The 21270-nt window shown below is 45.3% G+C and overlaps 3 protein-coding genes across 3 annotated transcripts in view; 2 read left to right on the forward strand and 1 right to left on the reverse strand.

Annotated features, from left to right (window-relative positions):
* Window positions 1-6591, forward strand: part of LOC131265016 (uncharacterized) — a 30237-nt gene extending 23646 nt beyond the window's left edge. Inside the window, exons 13-15 of the mRNA XM_058267278.1 lie at window positions 346-680; window positions 796-1004; window positions 1289-6591. Of these exons, the coding sequence (XP_058123261.1) occupies window positions 346-680; window positions 796-1004; window positions 1289-1437 (693 nt within the window). The 3' untranslated portion in view covers window positions 1438-6591. The remainder of the gene's footprint in view (window positions 1-345; window positions 681-795; window positions 1005-1288) is intronic.
* Window positions 6592-9920: 3329 nt separating this feature from the next.
* Window positions 9921-11868, forward strand: LOC131265018 (growth/differentiation factor 8-like). The gene is made up of 2 exons (XM_058267279.1): window positions 9921-9932; window positions 10327-11868. Exons 1-2 carry the CDS (start codon window positions 9921-9923, stop codon window positions 10762-10764), a joined length of 450 nt encoding a protein of 149 aa, XP_058123262.1. The 3' UTR covers window positions 10765-11868.
* Window positions 11869-12401: 533 nt separating this feature from the next.
* LOC131263081 (zinc finger FYVE domain-containing protein 26 homolog) lies at window positions 12402-20706 on the reverse strand. Its single transcript, XM_058265227.1, has 5 exons — window positions 20647-20706; window positions 14578-20538; window positions 14036-14239; window positions 13115-13236; window positions 12402-12975 (listed from the first exon to the last, which is right to left on the reverse strand). The coding sequence occupies exons 1-5, from the start codon at window positions 20704-20706 to the stop codon at window positions 12483-12485; spliced, it is 6840 nt and encodes a 2279-aa protein (XP_058121210.1). The 3' UTR covers window positions 12402-12482.
* Window positions 20707-21270: the final 564 nt, after the last annotated feature.

Consider the following 21270-nt stretch of genomic DNA (forward strand, 5'->3'; position numbering starts at 1 on the left):
GTAGAACCTAGAAAGCGACGAATTTTCTATTTAACTTGAGTTTAGTGTTCCAACTTGGAAGTTTGGAGATTCAACATCAAATACTTTTCAGTAGGCTATGATTGTTTGATGTTCTACGTACCCTGCCAGGGTTACTAGATGATATATAAATCGCTGTAATATAAAATACATTGTTACAGCTTCCTATGATGGTTAAAAAATCAAACAAAAATAATGCTAATATACGAGCGATGACGTAACAGCAACCGATCCCTTACTGTTATCAGAAATACAAGAAAATCAATCAATCAAAAACTCATTCCAGTTATGGTCCACAATTTAATTGATTGTCTTTTGTATTTCTAGAGCGAACCGTTTGAAGATCTTTCCGCATACAAGGGAGACATCATCGTCGGGCTGAAGTATGTTTCGGCCGACTCGGATGGCGGTGGCAGCATCGGACCGGGGTCCGCTGCTGGCGGTGGCATAATCGGCAGCGGAAGCGGCGGAGGCGGCAGCGGTGGCAGTGCTGGCAGTGGCTTTGGAACGCTAAATTTACGCAAGTTTAGCACGCGCTCGCTGACCTCGAACTCGTCGATGTTGTCGGGTCACAGCAAGGGCGCACTGCACGTACTGGTGAAGGAAGCGAAACACCTGCAGCCGATCAAGTCGAACGGAACATGCGATGCGTTCTGTAAGAGGTAGGTAGTTGGTCTCCCCATCCTCATTAACGTGGCGTGATTGAGCGCACTGTCACATCAGCTGTTACAAGATTTTAACGCGCATGTTTTTGTGTGTTCTGCTCTCCCTCTCTAGTTATCTACTACCGGATAAAAACCGTAGCTCGAAGCAGAAGACACCCGTCATCAAACGAACGAACTCACCGGTGTGGAACTTCACGTTCGTGTACGAGGACATTTCGCTGGCGGAGCTGTCCGAGCGCGCGCTGGAGCTAACGATATGGGATCACGACCGGCTAGCGAGCAACGAATTTCTGGGCGGTGTTCGCTTTTCGCTCGGTAACGGTAAGATGCATCTGTGGCTAGCGTGTGGTCTGTGCGGCCATCCGAACTTATTCGCATTAGCAAAAGTATTTTCATGTGGTGAAGGGATTAGAGTGCTTGTTGGTGACTTTTCAACTGCTATATTTTTCCTATTTGCTAACTTTGATTTCGTCTTTTCTCACTCTGACACACGGCTCCTGTTTGACGCTGCCTGCCAATACACGGCTCGGATGACAAACACCTTGCACGCCGGACTGTGGACACGCGATATACGGCGACAAAAAATAACATCAATACAACCACAGGTAAACATAATGGCAGGGCAGTCGAGTGGATGGATTCGACTGGCAAGGAGCTATCGCTCTGGCAGAATATGATCAACCGGCCGAACTTTTGGGTCGAGGGTGCCCTGGTTTTGCGTCCCTCGCTAGAAAATGCCCGATTTTCCACATAATTTTCAGAAACCCCCGTAGATTCGCGAGGAATCTTTTAGTAGAGTCGGTTCCTCGCCAAATCCTTCAACACCACCATCAATTCCTGTCCGAACCTTTCTTCCTTTCCCGCCCTCAACAAAAACCAATGGCAACCGTTAGCATAACTAGCGTAGATAAGTCCGAGAACAATCACATTACGAACAACCGGCACACACACGCATACACATACACCTAAAACATGAGACAAGTTGGGAGAAGTGTGGAAATAGAATTGTGATGTTGCTTTGCAATCAACCTATTCAATATAGAAGTATAACATATACTGTGAATTGTAAGAAAATTCAAACACCTAGTGTAAGCACACGAATGGGAAAACCTTTTCTTCTTTGGGGCTGGTCTTTAGGGTTTGCTAGGCAGACAGTTAGTTTGGCGTCATTGATCGCAACAGATGCGACCCCCCCGTGCAATGGAAAAGGGCCAGAGTGAGAGCTTAAGGTGTAGGCAGGAAAAAGAAGAAGAAGAAGAAGAAGAAGTGAAAGAAAAAGCAAAATCCGCCATAAGGGCGGACGATAGCAAATGAAATAAAAGGAAATCATTACGATGAACGTTTGCTCTACATCACCTCATGTGAAAATAATAGAATTTTTCTGTGTTCATCTATATACCATCGTCGTAATACCATTCTCTCTCATCAATCGTGTCCACCAACAACCATGGTGATGTTTTTGTAGGCTGTAAAACATACAAGAGAAAAACACATTGTATCAATTTCCTAATTACACTACGAATAGTTATTATTAATGTTATGCTCCGTGTCCTGCAAAACGGCACCGGATGCCCTCTAGTTCAGCAATGTTGTGCCGGCGCTTTGATACAGTACCATGGCATGCACTCCCGCCTTCCTCGTCCTGTCCACCGGCCGCCTGGTAGAGGTTTTGACCCACGAAAACGGTTCCACCAGTGGATGATAATGTTGAAGCTTATGCCCTTGCCTTTTTGCTCTCTTGCCCTGAACCTAAAAGTGATCGATGGCGTAAGAGGGTCAAAGGAAAAGAGATACATAGGAAAAATAGATGACTTAAACGTAGGCTATCGAGGAAAAACGATTCTTGGTCGATGTAGTATGCCCGCGTGCGACACATTGACAGCCGCAATTGGACACATATCATGCATTTGTAAATTTTATACCGCATTGGAAAGCGCGCGGCTTTTTTTTGTGTGGTGGGATAGCTTCTATTTGATTTCAGAAACGTAATAAAAAGAAACACGAGAAATGAGGCTTGATGGCACGGCGTGCTGTGGCGGGGGCATATGGTACTGTATCCGATCCGCCGGCAAACGCAACTTATTCTTGTTAAACTTTTTCACCACAGATTCACTCTGATTGTTATACACTTGATTCCTCTTGAGTCTGAATCTTCGATGGGTGTATTATGCGTACGCAGATGCACGGCCACCTTTATACATTTAAAACAAAAACTTAGCTACATATTTACAATTCTTACAACAAACAAAAAAAAACCAATCAAATGACTGACCATGTTTATATAACAAAAAAAAATTAATATTATAATACGATACGAACAAGCGTATTCGTTTACTCGTGGCAGGGTTTGGAAGCAGCAAACCAACGGATTACTGAAACGCGCCTGAACACAAGTGTGTGTAGTCTCGTAAAACCCGACTTTGATCAATTGACGCTAATTCCTCCACAAAGCTCTAGGGAGAGGAATCCTTGCCAAAGGATGATGGCAGGGATGAGAGGCGTATTTAGGATTTGCAAAACGTTACAATACAATTAAACTGACACTTCGCGCCTGTCTCGCGATTACGTCGAGTCTCGGCAAAGGTAGTAGTAGCTGCTAACCCGGCTTCTTTCGGGAAGCACGCGGTAAAGCGCGTGGCACGGATGCAATGCAGTGGGCGAAGGATTATTGGAGGGATTTGTCGGCACGGACACACAGGACGGAGAAAAAAAAATGGTAAAGAAATAACAAAATCGCGAACAAAAACACAGGAAAACGACACACGCGTTTCGACTGGGCGTTTCGTGCTGCCGTGTTTGTGTGTGCGCCGATACGCATACGTACAATTTACACACGTATTTTGTAAAACGAATAATTGTATAACACAATTCTATTGATATTTAACGATTATATTATACACACGACGGATCATGGAGCAAAACATGGATCATGCAAAAAATCTTATGAACTTCGCGATTAGTACGTACTAACGCACCCTTCTCTATCCGAAGTAGAGTCGGGTCATTCCTTAGTAATATTAGGATATAAAAACAAAAAAAAAGACAGAAAATGGGGGAGGAATGTGAAAATTAAAGAGAGAGAGAAAGAGAAAGAGAGAGCATGCAAAAGAATAAGAAAGGATATAAGACAAATCGAGAAACAACCCACACGTGTTGCAATCTTTCGCGTAAACAAATATTGAAACATCGTTTTTAAATAGCCTATTCAACATCTTCATAGTTCATTCTTTTTCGAAAGATTGTTCCTTCAGCTACTAAATGGTGGTTTTTTTTCTAGCCACTCAATCGAAATTCCATTTCCTGACAAACAATTTACGAAATCCTTCGAATGGCTTGCATTACAAATTTATTAAATTAAATATACGTATCAACATTTTTTCAACATGTCAACATGACATATATTTTAAATTACTTTATTCGATTTTATTTATATAGTCTAATTTGTATAACGCGGCAATATGCATGTGTTCTATCGTACGCTACCTTCTAGCGATTTGTCGTAAGGTGAAAGGACAAAGTCTTGATAAGTTGGGGAAAGTGTCGCAATATCCACCCTCCATGCAAATCATTTCCATTTATTCAATTTACACTGTTTAAAATTGTGAGTAATTTGGCCACAGCATGGAAAGATTATGGCCAATGGCTTATAGACCAAATGTTCTTTACTAATTAATAAAACGAAAGTATTGACAGTCGCTACAAAATGTAACGAAATTTAAATGTTCAACTATTATTTTTTCGTGCCACAACTTAACGCAGCTATGCGACACATTTTGTAACATAGAAAACATCCAAATTAGCGAGCCCCATCGAGTGAATATTGCCACACTTTCTTGTGCTTCGCAAGGAAGTAGGAAATGAGGGAAAAGCGGTAACCAGCACGATATGATTTTTGTTTGTGATTTACCATATTAAAATGTGCAATGAAAGCTACTTATTATATAACCCTGGGTTGGCATTCTGTTGGCCAGGTTAGGTATTATCCTGCAAAGCAAATTGAAGACGATAGGCGTAACAATGTGACCAACGGTTTTTCTTGGCCTGTAAAGGCACATTAGGGAAGGCGCGGCGTGACGAGCGGGAGCAAAGATTGGGCAGTTATAGTGCAAGATATAGTAGCAAAACGTAGTATTATCACCACCCGTAGTAATTATATACACACACATACACACACACACACACATACATATACACACGTACATTCAGATAATTAGTAGTTTAAGAGAATCCAAAATCTAAGGGAAAGTCCCATCATAGGGAGCAAACGACTTCTCCCGAATGCTCCATTTGACGTTAGTTTGTTTCGTAATTTCCGATGTTTCAGTTTTTGTTTTTTCGAATCGCGAAACAGTAGTGCGAAAGTTAATTGTTCGTTGGTAGTAGTAATAAAACTAGGGAAGGAAGAACTTCAATCCGATTTCTCGGAACACACTTTTCAACTATTGCATTTGCCGTAGACGTGTTTTCGTGTTTTTTCAACTACAACAATTATAAAGCGCGGCAGGAGAATTAAGAAACTATTGCAGGAGAGAGTGAGAGTAGGGGTAAGCGCGGGAAGACAAATTGACAAGGATACAATCGGATAGAATAAAAGTGGAACGTACCGGTGCAAGAGGAAGATAAGCAACACTTTATTCCGTTTACATATCGCGTCGCCCGAAAATCACTTATTCACTCGAAACTATTTGACTTAATGATGAACACGCCGGTTGTCGTTTCCAATTCGACCTTCTTCGAACCACAGACACCTGGGTATGAGTGTTTGTTTAATCTGTTTAGGAACCAACGTTCAAATGCACGTGCCGTACGGCTGTGCTGCAACACATATGAAAAGTGGTGGGATACAAGAAGCGGAATCAAAAATTACATTGCAGTAGTACAATCATTTACCATTCGTCCCCGTGAACAATTCAACCCCGCGGCGGCTTGGGGTGGAAAAAGGCACACAACTGGTGGAAGGTGAAAAATAGTGAAACATCCCCTCTCTCGATAAGTGAGGATAATCGGAAGGAAGCAATCGGAATAGAATTGGATGCGACTCGAAGGAAGGGACAAGACGGAGGTACATTTGCCAAAGCAAGGGATTTCAAATTTACATTAGCCAACCGGTGAGTTTGAGATTATTTTCGTTGCTGCCTTTATGAAATATTTTACGTTTTACTAGATGAGTTTATGAGTATAAACTGTTAGTGTTACTGCCACGTGGCCGTTGCACGTGGTTAGGCTATATTACCCGCTTGTAATGATTATGATCTACTATTAGTGCGCTATTTGAGTGTCTGTTCTCGTGAGATATTCTCTAAGCAATTGACATACGTGTATGTTAAAATCATTCCTGTACGCTCAGCTAAAGTAACGGGCCACGCCTGGTCACAAATAATGTAAAACACTCTGCAAAAACTCTAAACTAAGCTACTTAAACACGCCAGCTGCGATAAGTAATGGACGCGCGAGACAAATCGGGGTCAATTTCAAGTGATTTAATTCTGGTTTTTGTCTCGCAGGGCACGCGGCGAGAGACCCCGATCGGGGGAGGGAGGGTAACTAGTTGAAGGTAGAAACTGTGCATGTGCATGGCATAGGGAAGCTGGAGAGGAGGAGGCTCTAGTAACCCGTTGCGTTCACATGATTTTCCTGACCCTTTTGCTGTTCCTTTCGCTTGTCCTTTTGCCCATCTTCAACTGTCCAACGGACGTAAAAGCAAAATGGTGGCCTAGCCCGTTCATGCGTACTTTTTGGATATTCTTTTTTTTACTCGTTTCGAAGTTGTAGATACTAATAGTCACTAACAATTGCGTCCGACACTAGCGGCGACAGATAAGCAAAAAAGGAAAAAAAAATTATGTGACTTCTTGTAACATGCAATGCATGCACTTTGCTGTAAAGCTACGTTTTCTTTCTTTTTCCGTTCATGGGGGGCAAACGATGTGGTATAACAATTGTGAAACACTAAAATAGGCGGATAGGTGAAGATCACTGATTGCAATATTAAAACAAAAAAATATCAAGAAAAAAACTAAAACCAATCGTTTGTGTGAGTACGTTAAAGTTTATTGTTCGCTTTCGGTACCGTTTTGCATTTCGTTTCCATCTCTACAGCCTTTCTCTCAACCTCAATGAAAAGGAACAAACCAGACTCGGATGCTCATTATATACACCTATTGGTAGTAAATTATATAAGTATAAATGATGAAACCACGAATAAATATATATCCATATACACTCAAACACAACAAAAACCATACACATTTCATATATTTATAGCATGTACAAAATGCATGGTGGTAGTGGTTATGATTCAATGAATTCTAATTAGCTGGCGCCACGGCGCTGAGGGCATGGGAGGGTTAGTAGGACCGGCCGGAATCGAAACCGAGCGTGGAAATGGCACCGTTTTTTACCCGTTTACGTGATTTTTACTCCGCTCCATTTATTACCAATCTAGTTAAGTACACGCAATTAAATCCTTCGTAGTATATTCGATTCGTCCGGGAGGATTCTCTGGCCGGCGGATGGGTTCTGCAAGAGCGTGAGCGATAGTTGCGCACAGGACTATATAATAATATGTAGTGGCAGGATAGAAACCATTGGCACAACTGTTCGAACCTGTGGCTGGGCCTGAAGTATTCGTCGAACACTTTTTTTCTGCATAAAGTGGGCGGAAGGGGTTCGTCACTTTGGAAATGCAACTATGTGCAATAACTTAAGCTCTTTTCCTGTATCTTCCATCGTGAACTAGATTATAAAACATTATTCTTCAACCCTTTCCTGTCGTTTTACATTCTAAGGGAAAAAGGTTGAATGGGAAAAGGCAGCGGAAGAATAGGAAGATGACATCTATTTGAGACCTTTCTCTCGTTCGCTTATGAGTTTTGCAATGAGGGGTTTTCTAAAGATGTGTGAGCGGAAAACTTTCTTGCGTCCTGTACTGAGAAAACAGCTAGAATGCAATATTAATCTACAATCATACAAAATACCGAGAACCAACAATTGTGGTGGAAGAGAACAATTCCATTTTACACCATGACATAGGAAGCATTTAACGTTGACTTTCGTCTTTCAGACCTCAGTAACTAAAGATCCTGTTAAAAAGATCAGCTTGAATCGAGTGATTTGACTTATCACTGGTCAAATTATTAAACGGATTGAAATAATCTTTTTGTTTTTGGATAAACAATGCAACTCCATCCCACTGGGGAGAAAGTCCCTGTTCTCACACGCAGATGGCGCTAGTTATTTTTCTAGGCTAGCCTCATTTTTACTAAGTTTCAACGTTCAAAAACTCAAAAAGGCGGAGAGAAAGGGCTTATTTATTGAAACATTTTTTTTATTCTATGCTGTTTTCCGTTTTTCTTTCGTATTAACAAATTACTGACCAATTTGCGAAATCGAATGAAGAGTGATAGCGAAAGCTAACAAATGGGAAGTTGTACATAGCAAGTGATAAACACAAAAGTAAAACTTAGTAGCCACACGCATACACACAGGAGATCATTCTAAAAGCATACAAAAAAAACGAATGTCAAAAATCTAGAAAAGTTTTTGGGATTTATTGTCGCTCGTAACAGGGAACAGAACTTTCGTCGAACTGGTTTCCGTTTTCCGCAAACCAAGATATTTAGCCTTACGGACTTCTGTTCCGCTGCACGCGTTCACCGTTATTGGGCAGTTGAGTTCCAGTTTCCCGGTTCCTTTACCGAAATGGGCGCAAGCCGTTTTCGCAACAGCAACAACTAACTAGTAGCATTCAATAGTAGTAGTAGTATTTTAGCCGTAGTTGCAGCAAACAAAATGTAGCAAAGTAATTGCGCATCAACCCCATAGCACGTTTATTCAAACAGTTCCGCTTTTTAAAAGTTAAATTTAAAAAAACACACCCACACACACACACACACACAAATAGCTATACTTTCCGCCCAGCTTCTCTTCAAACAAGCTAAACAAATAGAGGAAGTTCAGTTGAAGGAAACAGCTGAAACGTAGGTCAATCGCAGCTCACAAATCAGGATGAAAAGCTGTCTCAATTTTCATAGGGTGAGTTATTTCAACTAAAAGTAATGAAGTTATATATAGTAAAGAAGCTAAGAGAGAGAGATAAGAGATAAATTCAAGGATCTACTACTTCCGAACCAAGGTGTGGAAAACATTACTGTATCTACAAATGAACAGACCTTTGTTAGGTAGTGTTTAACAAAAACGAAAATAACACAATGTGGAAGTTAGCAGAACTAAACAAAGAGCGCAGAGTGCAACAAAGAACGTGCAACGAATAGATGAAAAATGTTATGATGCATGAAGCAGCAATAATGAACCAACACAGCATAACGAAAAGTGCATGAAAGAACTCGAGATGCGAAGAGAGAGGAAAACCGCCCGCTTCACACAGCTTGCAGTTAGTTGTGACTCATCCAAACCAAGTACAGTCAGCAACACGCGCTTACGCTGTTCTTTTGCATTGCTAAAGGTGAAGGACAATGCCCCTGCACGCGACAATCCATATCATAAACCCAATTCCACCCATTAACAAATCGAGGACAATTCGTCCCACGTGTTCTCTGGAGCAACATTGGAGAGAAAAGTACGTTAATCGCCAACATTGTCCAAAGGCCATTTATTCCTTCACTTTGAGGTATCGAAAGATTTGTGCTAGCATACATAAAAACACATACACACACACGCACACACATAAGCCTAAGACCTTCATCTTCATCGAGCATACTCATCTAGCCATCACTGGAAAAAAACCGAACCGAATGTGTAATCCAAAGTTGTATAACACGTGTGTTTGATTTATTTGTTTTGTTCGCTTGTTTTGGATAGCTTGTTAGTTCTTGACAAAACAAAAATAGGAAATAAAATTACAACAAAAATAGCAAAAAAAAATACAAACAAACTAATAAACAGTTGCTTTACCAAAATATATGATGCCCGTTGCTTGTTAACCATCGTTTGGCTGCATTACTATTTTACAATCGATCGGTCTGCTCGTTTGGAGTTTGCTTTCGTTTATAAATTTATTTTTTTATTTTTTTTTTCAATTTATTATGACATCCATAGCACGTTCGACAGTGCAGTTTTGCTTGTATGCCGCTTTCTTTTCAGCAGAACGCAAAATACTTTCAAACAGCTGATACAGCTTCAACTGTTTCCGGCACCTACATCGTCAATGGGTAATTCTTTCTCTCGATTTCTACTGTTTGAACAATCTTACGATTATTATGTATGCCAATGTTCAATATGGTTAAATTGGTAATGGTCAACGAATTCTTTAAAAAAATATGGTAAATCGAAATTGCAAGACAAGCAATATTTTCATTGATAAACTCTTATCAACACTGGTAAGTATGACTCACTACGAGTGATCGATTCAAAATCATGAAACATTGTTCTGTTCGATTGAAATAAATTAAACATATTTTTGCAGGCGCTGAAAGGTAGACGTATAGTTCTTTAAACCGTACCTTCTAATATGTTATTCTGTTAATATGGTAAATTCTTCTATAATTATTTCAGGGCACCTCACGCACCACAAACCGTAGACCAACAACAACGCAACCAACGACCAAATAATTCATTCAATCCGTTACGATCTACCTTTACCTTTTCTATTGCAGCGTATTGCATCCTGCATTCCCCTCGGTAGACATGTGTAGTAATATATCTTTTTCGTTTGCCCCTTTGCGGCCGTATCTCACCCAAAAAGACGCCGTACATCGAGGTCGAGTTCCGTGACGCAAGCCCGAAGAAGCGCATCAAGCGCAACCTGTCGATCAACTGCGACCCGAATGCGAACGAGACGCGCTGCTGCCGGTATCCGCTGACGGTGGACTTTGAGCTCTTCGGCTGGGACTGGATCATCGCACCGAAGCGCTACGAGGCGTCGTACTGCGCCGGCGAGTGCATGCTCAGCTTCCTGCCCAAGTACGAGCATACGCACGTGATGCAGCTGAGCACGTCCGCCATCCCGTGCTGCTCGCCGAAGAAGATGAAATCGATCAAGCTGCTGTACTTCGACATGAGCTACAACGTGATCTACAGCATCATCCCGAACATGGTGGTTGAATCGTGCAGCTGCTCCTGAGGGTAACGGGAGAGCGGGCTCGTTGGGATGCGAAGGACTAGGTGTAAAATCGTGGAAGAATAACAGCAAAGCACAACCGAAACAAACATAAACAAAGCCACTCATCCTTTACCACTAGAGAAGAGCACCACTGAACGGCTAAGAAGGTTTTTGTAGAATATAAGCAATAGGTAACAGTAAAGATCACAGAAGCTAACGGAGAGAATAGATAAACATTAACATGGACAGCAAAACAAATGCAACACAACAACAGGGACGGGAAATGGAACGAATGGAAATGAGAAAAAAACTAAAACTATAATAACTTAAAATGTGGAGAGAGAAATTCTAAAAATTATTAATCTTTTTGGATCTGCTGTCTACCAGACAAAAATTTTGAAAGGACGTCTTTCAGTGGCAAAAGGGCACCGATTCGGATACGTGCCTTCCCTTCTTAATTGCGCTTTAAATTCTACTACTTCTACCCTTAGAAGTCTGACGGTCGGTAACATTTGGAGCTTAAATAAATTTTAATTTAGATCGATTAGCAACTAACGAACGACAAAACGTGTACGTAGAAACAAACAAAAAACTCTCTCGGGTTTTGTTTTAGCAACGGGTGATAGTCGAAATCAAAATTGTTAGCATTACGAAATTTATTAGCTGTGCGAATTGAAACGAATTTAAACGTATTTGGATGTGCGTAATAGAAGGAAAAAAATGGAAATAAACGTAAAAATTGGCATTCGGCAAACGGCAGTCAGAAAATAAAGGAAATTACTCTCGGTAGAAAGCAACAAAAAAACAATGTGGGAAATATGGCAATTGTGATAAATAGAAGATTAAAAAGAAAGACGAACAAATACATAAGAAAGTATAAACAAAACAATCGAAGGGATCTGGTGCCTAGCAAAACACAAATTAATCTCAATTAAGACGATATTTGTATAACACTTTTAAATTAATATGGTGAGCGTTTGTTTTACATTATTTCTTCCGTAGCGTTCCTTCCATTGGCGAAGGAAACTTGGACGATGCAATTAAATGCAATGTTAATAGCATCGTCTTCTGTAATGCATGTAAGGTAACAGTGAAAGTGGAAAAAATATATATGCACATCGCGTCTATTCTCAGTTTAACTTCTTTCTACGGACAAATATTACTGGTTGCTTGAAGACCGAACCATGCTTCGTAGAATGGCAGTGAAGGTGAGAGATTTATATTGAATAAAATGTTCTTCTAAACGATCCCGTTTTATTTTTCAATTTTGTTTTTGTAGACATTTTAACATTACACTGTTCCATAAGTACACTTAACAAATAAAGCAAACCGATAGCTAACACTGAATATGTGAAGTCAAATTAAGGCATAGAACAGGAAGTAGAAGGGAGCTGGATTTAAAATGTTGAAATTAAATGTTGTACCAACCTGTACCTTTGATTTCCTTTTAGTTTCATGGTCTGTGCAGATCTTTGGCATTTTAACTTATGTTTGATTTCGTCAATTTAAGCTTGATTTCAAAATAAAATGTTTGCACAGTGAGTATCAGTCGGCTTATGCTACTACTGAATACTGAATTATTAACTCAACATGTATTGTGTTTCGAAAGAAACAAGCAGATTTTTTGAAACACACGCTTTGTTCTTTTTTTTATTACGGTACATTTTGTCTTTAAATCGTTATACAATATATCACTTTATAAAGCTCAGAAAAAAATCGAGTACTCAAGCTTGGAAGCGTTACCGCTCCGTTTCGCCCGGTGTGACCTCTCCTGCCGGGCTTCCCGTCGTCCCTCCCTCCTGGTGATTCAGCCGCACTTCGCACAAACGCTTCACGTGGGTCTGACCGAGCAGTTCCGCCTGCCGTAGAACCTTACGGATGTCGCTGATCCGATGGTGCCGATTCGCTAGCAAGTACGCCGTCTTCAGCTGCCCGGAAACGATGTAGCAGTGGATGCGCACCCCCACCGACCTCGCCCGGCTGATGAGCGCCTCGAGGGCAACCTTTGTGTCGACGCCGGCACCGTGCCGATCGATGGCCAAGTCCACCGAAACGCGCACGATTTCGTCACATACCGCCGACACCACCGAGTCGGTCGCCGTGCCTACCCCGTTGTTGCCTACTATCGCGTCAAGCAGCTTGCCGACGTCCTCGATTTTGGCGTGGTTGATAAAATACTTGGCTGTCAGCGCGTACACTCTCTGCACGTCCAGGTTGTAGTCCTGTACGATTCTGTTGCAATAGAAAGAAGATAAATTGAAAATGGCAAAGAGAATACATGGCAAATGGCACAAACAAGAGTCATACACATCTTTGAAATGAGAAACATCGGGCCACATTTCGATAGCTTCTTTGTACACATAATAATTACCTGTAGGACAGGCCGAATGCTTCCTCCACATTCTGTCCGCAAACTAGGGTGAGGATGGCAAGCTGGAGTTTCTCCTGACTAGAGCCGAACAGTGTTGGCAGTTGTGTTGTGTCGCGGAAAATCTGGAAAATCGCAGAATTATCAATAAAAACTGAATTAGACAGACCATAAAAAATACTCGTTGGAAGTAGGGTTAATTTTTCAATTGCTATCTTGTTCAACAACACGCGTTTCATGGCGCTAAAAGCAATTTCATTTTCAGTAAGATCAAAGTAAAAAGAAAACCACCCATTCCAACACGATTGGCCCAACGGAAAAGCGGAACGAGCTAGTCAACGAATTTATAAACAATCCCAAAAATTTAACCAGAGACGAACATAAGCAAGCGGAACAAGGCTTTCAAGGTCTTGATGTAAGATAAACAAAAACACTCTCGCTTAAATTGTTTACTTTGATAAAATCATGCACGTGACGTGTTGCCCAAAGTAAAACCAGTCCGAGAAGTTAAGGTTATCTTTAGAACGCCCGCCACGCCCGAAGCCAGGGCTAGCAGCGCTTGCTGAGTAAGCCAATTTCATTCGTGACCATTTATTTCCGAACAAAGCAGAGATACACCGAATCCAAAATAAACGCTCTAGATTGTGTAGGTTTCTTCCGTTTAATCTGGGTTCAACAAACAACCATCTTAGATACAAATCAAAGTAAGCCAATGCAACAAACTACCGTAGCGTTGGAGTAGGGAGGACATTCAGCAAATTAAATAAACCCACTCTACGGAAAAAGGTAACTTTCAGTAAACTTAATTTTAAAAGGGTTCAACTTTTCTAAAGGAGTTTTTAAAGGGCTCCACAAGGGAGACGAAAGTATCAATCGATAATCTAACTTCTTAAAGTCCCACCAACTTACAAATCCCGAACCTACCTTCGGTAGCACGGTCACCGTTGGGCGTCCCTTTGCTTCGCACTTGGCCAGAAACTTGGTCACCTCCAGCTGCAGCAGTATGGTATTGATGTGGTTGTTGAGCTCCTTCGGATCCAGCTTCATCAGCAGCGATCGATGGGTTTCCACGACCGAACCGGTACTGTTTAGCCGAACCTCCTGCCAGTTACACAGCTCCAGCTCGTTCTGTTTGCAGTAAGAAAAGGTCGATTAGTAATTTTCTTCGGTTGCAATTTTCAATTAACTAAAGCTACTCGGAAAATGTTAAGGACACAACCGAAAATAATATAAAAATAGCAATGGCAGTCAAATAAGTAGGAAATTTAGTCGACCTTGTCCCAACTCCCAGAGCGTTCGCAATTTAGGAAGTGTTACTAATCAAAGTAACCGTTTTGGTTCGTGACATTCTCAATTTTCCGACCTTATGTGTGTGTGTGTTTTAGGTGCTTGTTTGTCAGCTTTAAGTGTATTTGGACCGGACGAATGGTTGAAACTAAACTCATTACTTAAATTAAGCCACCTACCTGCAAATGCGTAATGCTCGTCTTGAGATGATGCTCGGACGCGTGCAGCTCGGTAAACGTGCGGCAGCCGGCAATGTAGAAGCGCACGCAGGTCATGCTGGCCCGGATCGGGTCCTTCAGCAGTAGCTGCAGGTTGTACAGGCTGTTGAGCATGTCGTTCGTCTCGAGGTAGCGGCAAGTGTAGCGAATGTAGTCGCGCCACTGGAGCAGCGTTTCGTCGAGATCGGTAAGCCGCTGCACGATCGTCTCGAGGGCACCGCGCTGAAGGTATGGCAGCAGTACCGCCTGCAGGAACACGTCCGGCTCGACGCGCTGGCACAAGATGTAGCGCAAGGCGGCCACCTCCGTCTGCTGGTGGCGCATCAGGAACGCCACCACGCTCTGGTGTGAGCCGTACGCGAGCAGATAGTGCATCGATTCTTCGAACAGCCGGCTGTCCATGAGCGAGGTGTGTTGCTCCTCCATCACACCATCCACCTCCCGGAACTCGCCCTGACAGATGTGACGCAGATTCGCGAGCGTGCTGAGGATGTTTAACGCTGGTTCGTGTGTTGCCGGGGAGCCGGTTGACTGCTGCTTAGCTGCCCGTACCCTGGCCATCACCCGCTGGGAAGGTGCTTCGAGGCGAGCCGTACACGAGAGTGCATAGAGAACTTCGTTCAGCAGCGGCGGACAGCGTGCTGGACGCTTCACGATCGCCACGTCCGACGACGACGACGACGACGACGACGACACCGTCTTGGCCATCCCGGGCGGAGTTTCGATCATCCGAAGGACGGCTTCACACTCCGCATCGCTGGCGACGCGGGGCAGGCAGTGGGAGAACTTTTCCCGGGCCGTCTCGTAACAGCCAGCCCGCAGGCATGTCATGCCCCAGGCGGCCATCACGCCGTTCAGCGAGAAGCCACATTTGAGCGACAGCTCCAGGGCAAGCGTCCACTTTTCAGCCTTCACCAGTGCGTCCCGCAGCTTCCTCAAGCTGCCGTGATGGTTGCCCAGCGGGGCCGTGTGCAACAGCAGCGACTCGCAGTTGTCGTGCACGATCGAGAGGATGATCTCGGCGTGCTCCTTCATCTTCTCCACCTCGGCACCACCGCCACGCACCTTCACGCCTAGCGTCAGGTTGAGCAGCATGCGAGCCACCAGCGCGTAGTCGACCTCGGGATTGGGAAACCCGGGATGCAGCGGTCGCAGCAGCGCCTCCAGCTTGGCGCAGTGGTACAGCAGGAAGGCACCGATCTCCTCGTTCGCCGTGTGCAGGCTGCAGATGGCCAGACACTGGCCGGTGGAGGGCGCATACTCGTAGCTGTACTCATCGCGAATCACGTTGTCGTAGCGCTCGTTACCCGTCAGCTGCCACTCGAACTGGCCGCTACCATCGGGGCTGCCGGTAAGTGAATGAGGCCCACTTCCCACCTGTCGTCCGCCCACCGTGGACCCCCCGGCGCACCCTTCGTTCCGCTCCTTGTCCAGGTGCTGCCAGCAGTCGTCACAAACGCGCACCGCAACGTCCTCATACAATTCGGACGACAGGCGCTCCTTGCGCTTCGAGCACGAATGGCACACGACGCGGCCACAACGTCGACAGTGGTGACGCCGGTTCAGCATCGAAAACGTTCGCCGGCAGCACATGCAGTGCAGTGCGTCCTCGTCCTTCACCCAACGGTCGCGCGGTGGAATTTCCTTCGGTATCACGAACGGACGGGCGATCTCGCTGAGCGAATCGTAGCTCGATACGCGACTCAACCGGCACCCATGGCCTGCCTCGTCATCCTCCAGCCCGGCCGGGAGCGGCGACTCGGCGAACACCTTGTACTCGAGCGCCTTCCCTGCGTACACTCGAAACAGGCAGTCCACACACTCGTGCCCGATGAACAGCCCGTCATGGACCGGGTTCAAACGAGTGGCACCGACCGGAGCCGTCCCGGAGGGCAACTGTTCGTGCAGATCGCGAATGTACTCCCGGTGCTCGTAGCACGGCCGACATAGTTCCTCCACCAGCAGTGGCCTAACGGACCGCATCACCGCACCGAGCAGTTCGAGACGGGAATTCATGAGACACTGTTCGATGATGAGCAGCGGGCGACTGGCCAGGTTCCACAGCCCGTCGTATTCATCGCGCGCGAGATACTCGAAAATGCGCAGCGTGATGGCGTACTTCTGGTACAACGGCTTCCGGGCTCCGTGGCGCTGCAAATACTCGAGCATGTAGCTCACGACCGGCACGCTCCGAATGTTGAGCATCATCGTTTCATACAGCTTAACCACCGCCTCCACCGGCATCGTCTCGATGATGGCAAACAGTAGTCCCGCCGGAGTCTCGCTGCCACGCATGAGTACGGCCTCCGGTGTCGGTGAAGCGGCCGTCACCCGGTGCACGGCGTACATGAACATCTCCAGCTCGCGCTCCGCCTCGATCGGATGCAGCTTGATCCACTCGCTGCACACCCGATACTCGCCCCCTTCGATGAGCTGCTGTAGGATGACACTCTTGTTGCTCTCGGAAAAGCTTCGAACGCCGCGCCAGCCACCGTCGCCTTCCATCGCCGGAGGAAGCTGCGCCTGGAGGATGTTCCCGATCTGCAGGTATGTTCGAAGCTGGTTCGCTTTCGCGTGGAGCTGGGCACGCACCGGGGCGGATATTGTCCCGCGTATCGCCGTCAAGAGATGTTCCGATGCGCTGATCCACTCGCTCGCATTGGCAAAGCGGTCAACGTTGGCCAACAACTCGTGAGCTATTCTTTCCATATCCTTACCATCCGAACACGACCTGAGAGATGTCGGTCGGACGGGAGAATCGTCACATTTTCCCGTCTTCAAGGGACAACAGGCACAGGCAGCCTCAAGGGGGAAGAGGTGTTGAGATTCGTCTTTGTCACCACTTTGTCCTTCTGCTCGATTGCAGCGAATGAGTGGAAGTGATCCCTCGGAGGGAGTTGCATTACGAAGGTTCTTATACTGCCGAATTAGTGAATGCGAAATGTCTGCTTCCGGCGGGGCGAATTCGTCACGCTGGGTTTGACATAAACGCAACAAAAGGTCACTTTTACTCGCAATAAAGTCCCACAGACCGTCCACGTTTGTGTGGTTGGTTTCATCCGCTGGTTCACCAGTTGTACGGAGTATTTTCTGTCCGATGATTTGTACCAGATGGACGCCCAGCTTCGAAGCCATCGCATCGAGCGTCCGGAGTGACATTTTGCGCCCAAACAAACCATCCAGCAGGATTCCCGGCAGGTCCATCTTGATGAGCTCGTTAACCTGTCTACCATCGCCCTCGGTTGAAGGTATCTCCAACGTATCGACCAAGTCCACCAGATGTCCCAGGAACTGCTTCGTGCGGCCCAACGATGGCGATCCGCTGGCGCCTGTAAGCAGCCCAAGCTGTCGGTCGATAGATCCCGCCCGCTTCAGTTCTTCTCCCCGCTCGGACATGCTGTAAAATCGAGCACGGCGCTTCAGCACAACACCATTTTCCACCGCATCCAGTGGGCAAATTTCGCGGGACAAAAAGTGACCAACGGTGAGACTAAAATCGGCCGAGCCCGTGCCCCCGGGGCCTCGGGTGGTTCTCTGTGCGATCTGCAGAGTATCGATTAGTGAGCCGAAGAAGGTGACAAAATTACCCACCAATGGGGACATTTCCCCCACTCCCGTTCCGCTCATGCTGGTGGACATGGCGAGCGATGGTACGCCGGCGGATGGTTTGGCATTTTTCAGCAGGAAATTGTAGATCGCCAAATTCAGCTCGTACCGGAAGGGCAGCCCGAGCACGGTGTCCACGATTTGGCTGAGATGTAGATTTTTGCCCGTGTGCACGCCCAGAAAAGGGTACCGCCCGACGAAGCGATCCATCGGCGCGAGCACCCCCATGCCATCGTCCGGCAGCGTTTCCGGTTCCTCGACTCCAGCGGACTGCGACTTGAGGAACGTTTCGACCGTACTCAGTACCTTCGAAATCTCGAATCCAAAGGCCGTTTTCGACCGGATGTCGTCCAGCAGCGTGTCGCTTCTACCTTCGGTGGCCTGCTTCGATTCCTGTTCCCGGCGCTCATGCTTCTGCACCAACGCGGCGAGATTACTGCTCAGAGATTGCATCTGTTCAATCCGCTGCACCAGTCTGCCCACCGGTAGTTCATGCAGATTGTGGTTATCGATGATTTGCTTGGCGGAGTCGAGTTTATCATTCGTAAGGCATACGATGGCTAGCGTTTCGGGGGAGGCAAAAAGCTTGGTAAATGCTTTCCTGTTACTTGCAGCACTTTTGGCCTCGGAATGATGCGCCTCTCCGTCACCATCGACTGCGTAGGGTATCGACTCGGACGTTTGCCGCCGCAGGTCTTTGTTGCTTCCACCGGAATTGCTCGAGCCCGTTGCCGTCAACGGGTATCGGGTGTGACGGCGAGCCGGTTTCTGCCTCGGCAGTGTCCCATATCGTCCAAATCGCTGTCGATGGGCAGCGCTGCTGCCGTCGGTCCCATTGATTGATTCCACGCTACGAAACAAGCTACCCCTGTCCGTTGATGATGATTTCGACGGCTCCCAGTAATTTTCTATCGGCTGCATCATCGGAACCGATAGCAAGTCGGTAAGCTGTACCGCATGACGAGCCGGGTTTTTGTCAAGCTGACCGGTGGCTGGCGGTGCGTTTTCCTGCGCCAGTGAAGCATCGGCGTCAAACAGCGATAAGCGCCAACAAACGTCGATGACATGATCCAGAACGGTTTGAAACCGATGCTTCCAGTGTTCGCTTGCCTCGAGGTAGGCGGCGGAGTGTTTCCTAGTGATCATGGTTGCTTTGATGCACGTCGCCACGATCCCTAGCAGGGGGAGGCTGCAGAGGAAATATTTTCCTTCCGTTGCTGTCGGCCCTCCGTCCGAGATAAGACATTCCGAACGGACAAATAGCATCGTTACGATCGATTCGATTGCTAGCACGAACGTTTGCAGGTCCGTCTCCTTTAGAAGCGACTTCAACTGCGCATCGAGATTACTTGATGAGATGTTTTCGTTCCCTTCGGAGCCAAAAGAGCTTTCTATCGCCTTGAACAATACCATTAGAGTCTGTATTTGAATCAGTTGCATTGTCTCGGAACATTCCATCGGTATCTTCTCGCCCAACGACACTGCGATTTGTTCAATTAACGAATGATTTTTACCCATCAATTCGAAAATGGTAGAAAAATCGCAACCGGACAGATTCATTTTCGTCCTGGCAAGAATTTCGATCACGGTGGAATGCTGAGAAAAGTCCCAGGAGGGTAATAAGGCTTTATCAACGCTATGGAGAGCATCCTGCAGCAAATAGCATCGTTGCAACTCTAGCAAGTACGCCGTTAGATAAGACCGACCCTTGATCTGATCGTGCATCGGCCGAATGTCTAGGGACAGTGATGAAAACGATCCTTCAGCGGTGTTTGCTAGAACCACCTGTTGCATGAAACGAATGTAATTTGCGTGATGCACATAGATTTGTTTGGAGTCTAAGAAAGAGCTGACAAAGTGTTGCTTTTTCTCTAAGGCATCACACGTCCATTGCTGTTTCAATGGGGCAGATAGCTCGGGAAGTAGATTGATCAACAGTTTGAGACTTTTCCTTGCAAACAGTGCCAACATTAGCCATTCTAGGTCAATCTGCTTAAACTCCAAGGCGTGAATCATTTGTGGCTTCAGGCTGCTGATTGCTTTCACTGATATGAGGCAGTTAGCCAGAATGCTATAACATTTGCTGGGATCGACGGCACGTTGATCATCTGCAAAAGCTTTGAGGGCAGCGGATGTGGCTATTTCGTAGATGGTGTTATTTTTCCCCGGGATCTTTGACATGGCTAAAAGCTTTAGCAGTTGGCACGTTGGGTAAGGATTCACTAGAATATTCTTTGCAAAAAAAGCGCAACATTGTTCCGACAATTCTGTTCCATCCTCACGATCATCCAGCGTTTTGTAGTAGGCTATAATCTCCTGATAATGCGTAGAAAAGTAAATAGAACAAATAAAGCCGACGCATTAGTCATCCGACCTAGGCCGAGAGGGGAAACTTATCAGCTCATCACTACGGGCTACACCTACTTTGGCAATCGAATCTTTCTTATCAACGAACAACTCCCAATACTCGTTAAAGTTTTCCATTCTGTGGCACTTTTATGGGCATTTCCAACCTAAGTCACAAACACCAGTTCTGAACGTTGCTAAATAAGACTCGGCTTCGCGCACAACCACTTGGTTCACTTTCTGTTGAAGCACTACTGGAACAAAACTTGAATGATGTCCCAAAAACAGCTGATCTCACAACCGCTGGCTCGGTCATCAAAACAAATATACGATAGTCTGACATTTTACGCTTTCATTGATTAGGTACGAAAGAAAGTCTTGTAGGATCGATCTTCATCGATCCTTCTTCGTCGATTCCTTGTTCCTCGCAACAAATCTGGGTTTGGAACGAAGCAGCTTGCTTCAAGTAACCTTGATGACGTCGAGAAAACACTAAAATTAGTGTTGGGAAAATCGATATCCAGTTGGGATCCAATCTTTCGATTCAAATCCATTTAGAGGACCGAATCTCCGAATCCGAATCTCAATCCGTCATGTCATACATGCACAACTAACTTGTCAATTTTTCATATGATTTGTTTAACTCATTTAATGATTTACGTAAGAATATAAGTATATTTGACATTCTTTTAATTATATTCA

The sequence above is a fragment of the Anopheles coustani genome, chromosome 2, assembly GCF_943734705.1.
Source record: "Anopheles coustani chromosome 2, idAnoCousDA_361_x.2, whole genome shotgun sequence".
Lineage (NCBI taxonomy): Eukaryota > Metazoa > Arthropoda > Insecta > Diptera > Culicidae > Anopheles > Anopheles coustani.

Bases quoted from the DNA above. Each gene is read 5' to 3' on its own strand.
- LOC131263081 (XM_058265227.1), bottom strand. From the start codon at position 20,706: ATGGAAAACTTTAACGAGTATTGGGAGTTGTTCGTTGATAAGAAAGAT. The intron at 14,240-14,577 runs GTAGGTGGCTTA...TACTGCAAACAG, and splicing joins CGAGCATTACGCATTTGCAG to AACGAGCTGGAGCTGTGTAA. The intron at 12,976-13,114 runs GTAATTATTATG...CTATTGCAACAG, and splicing joins GCATTCGGCCTGTCCTACAG to AATCGTACAGGACTACAACC.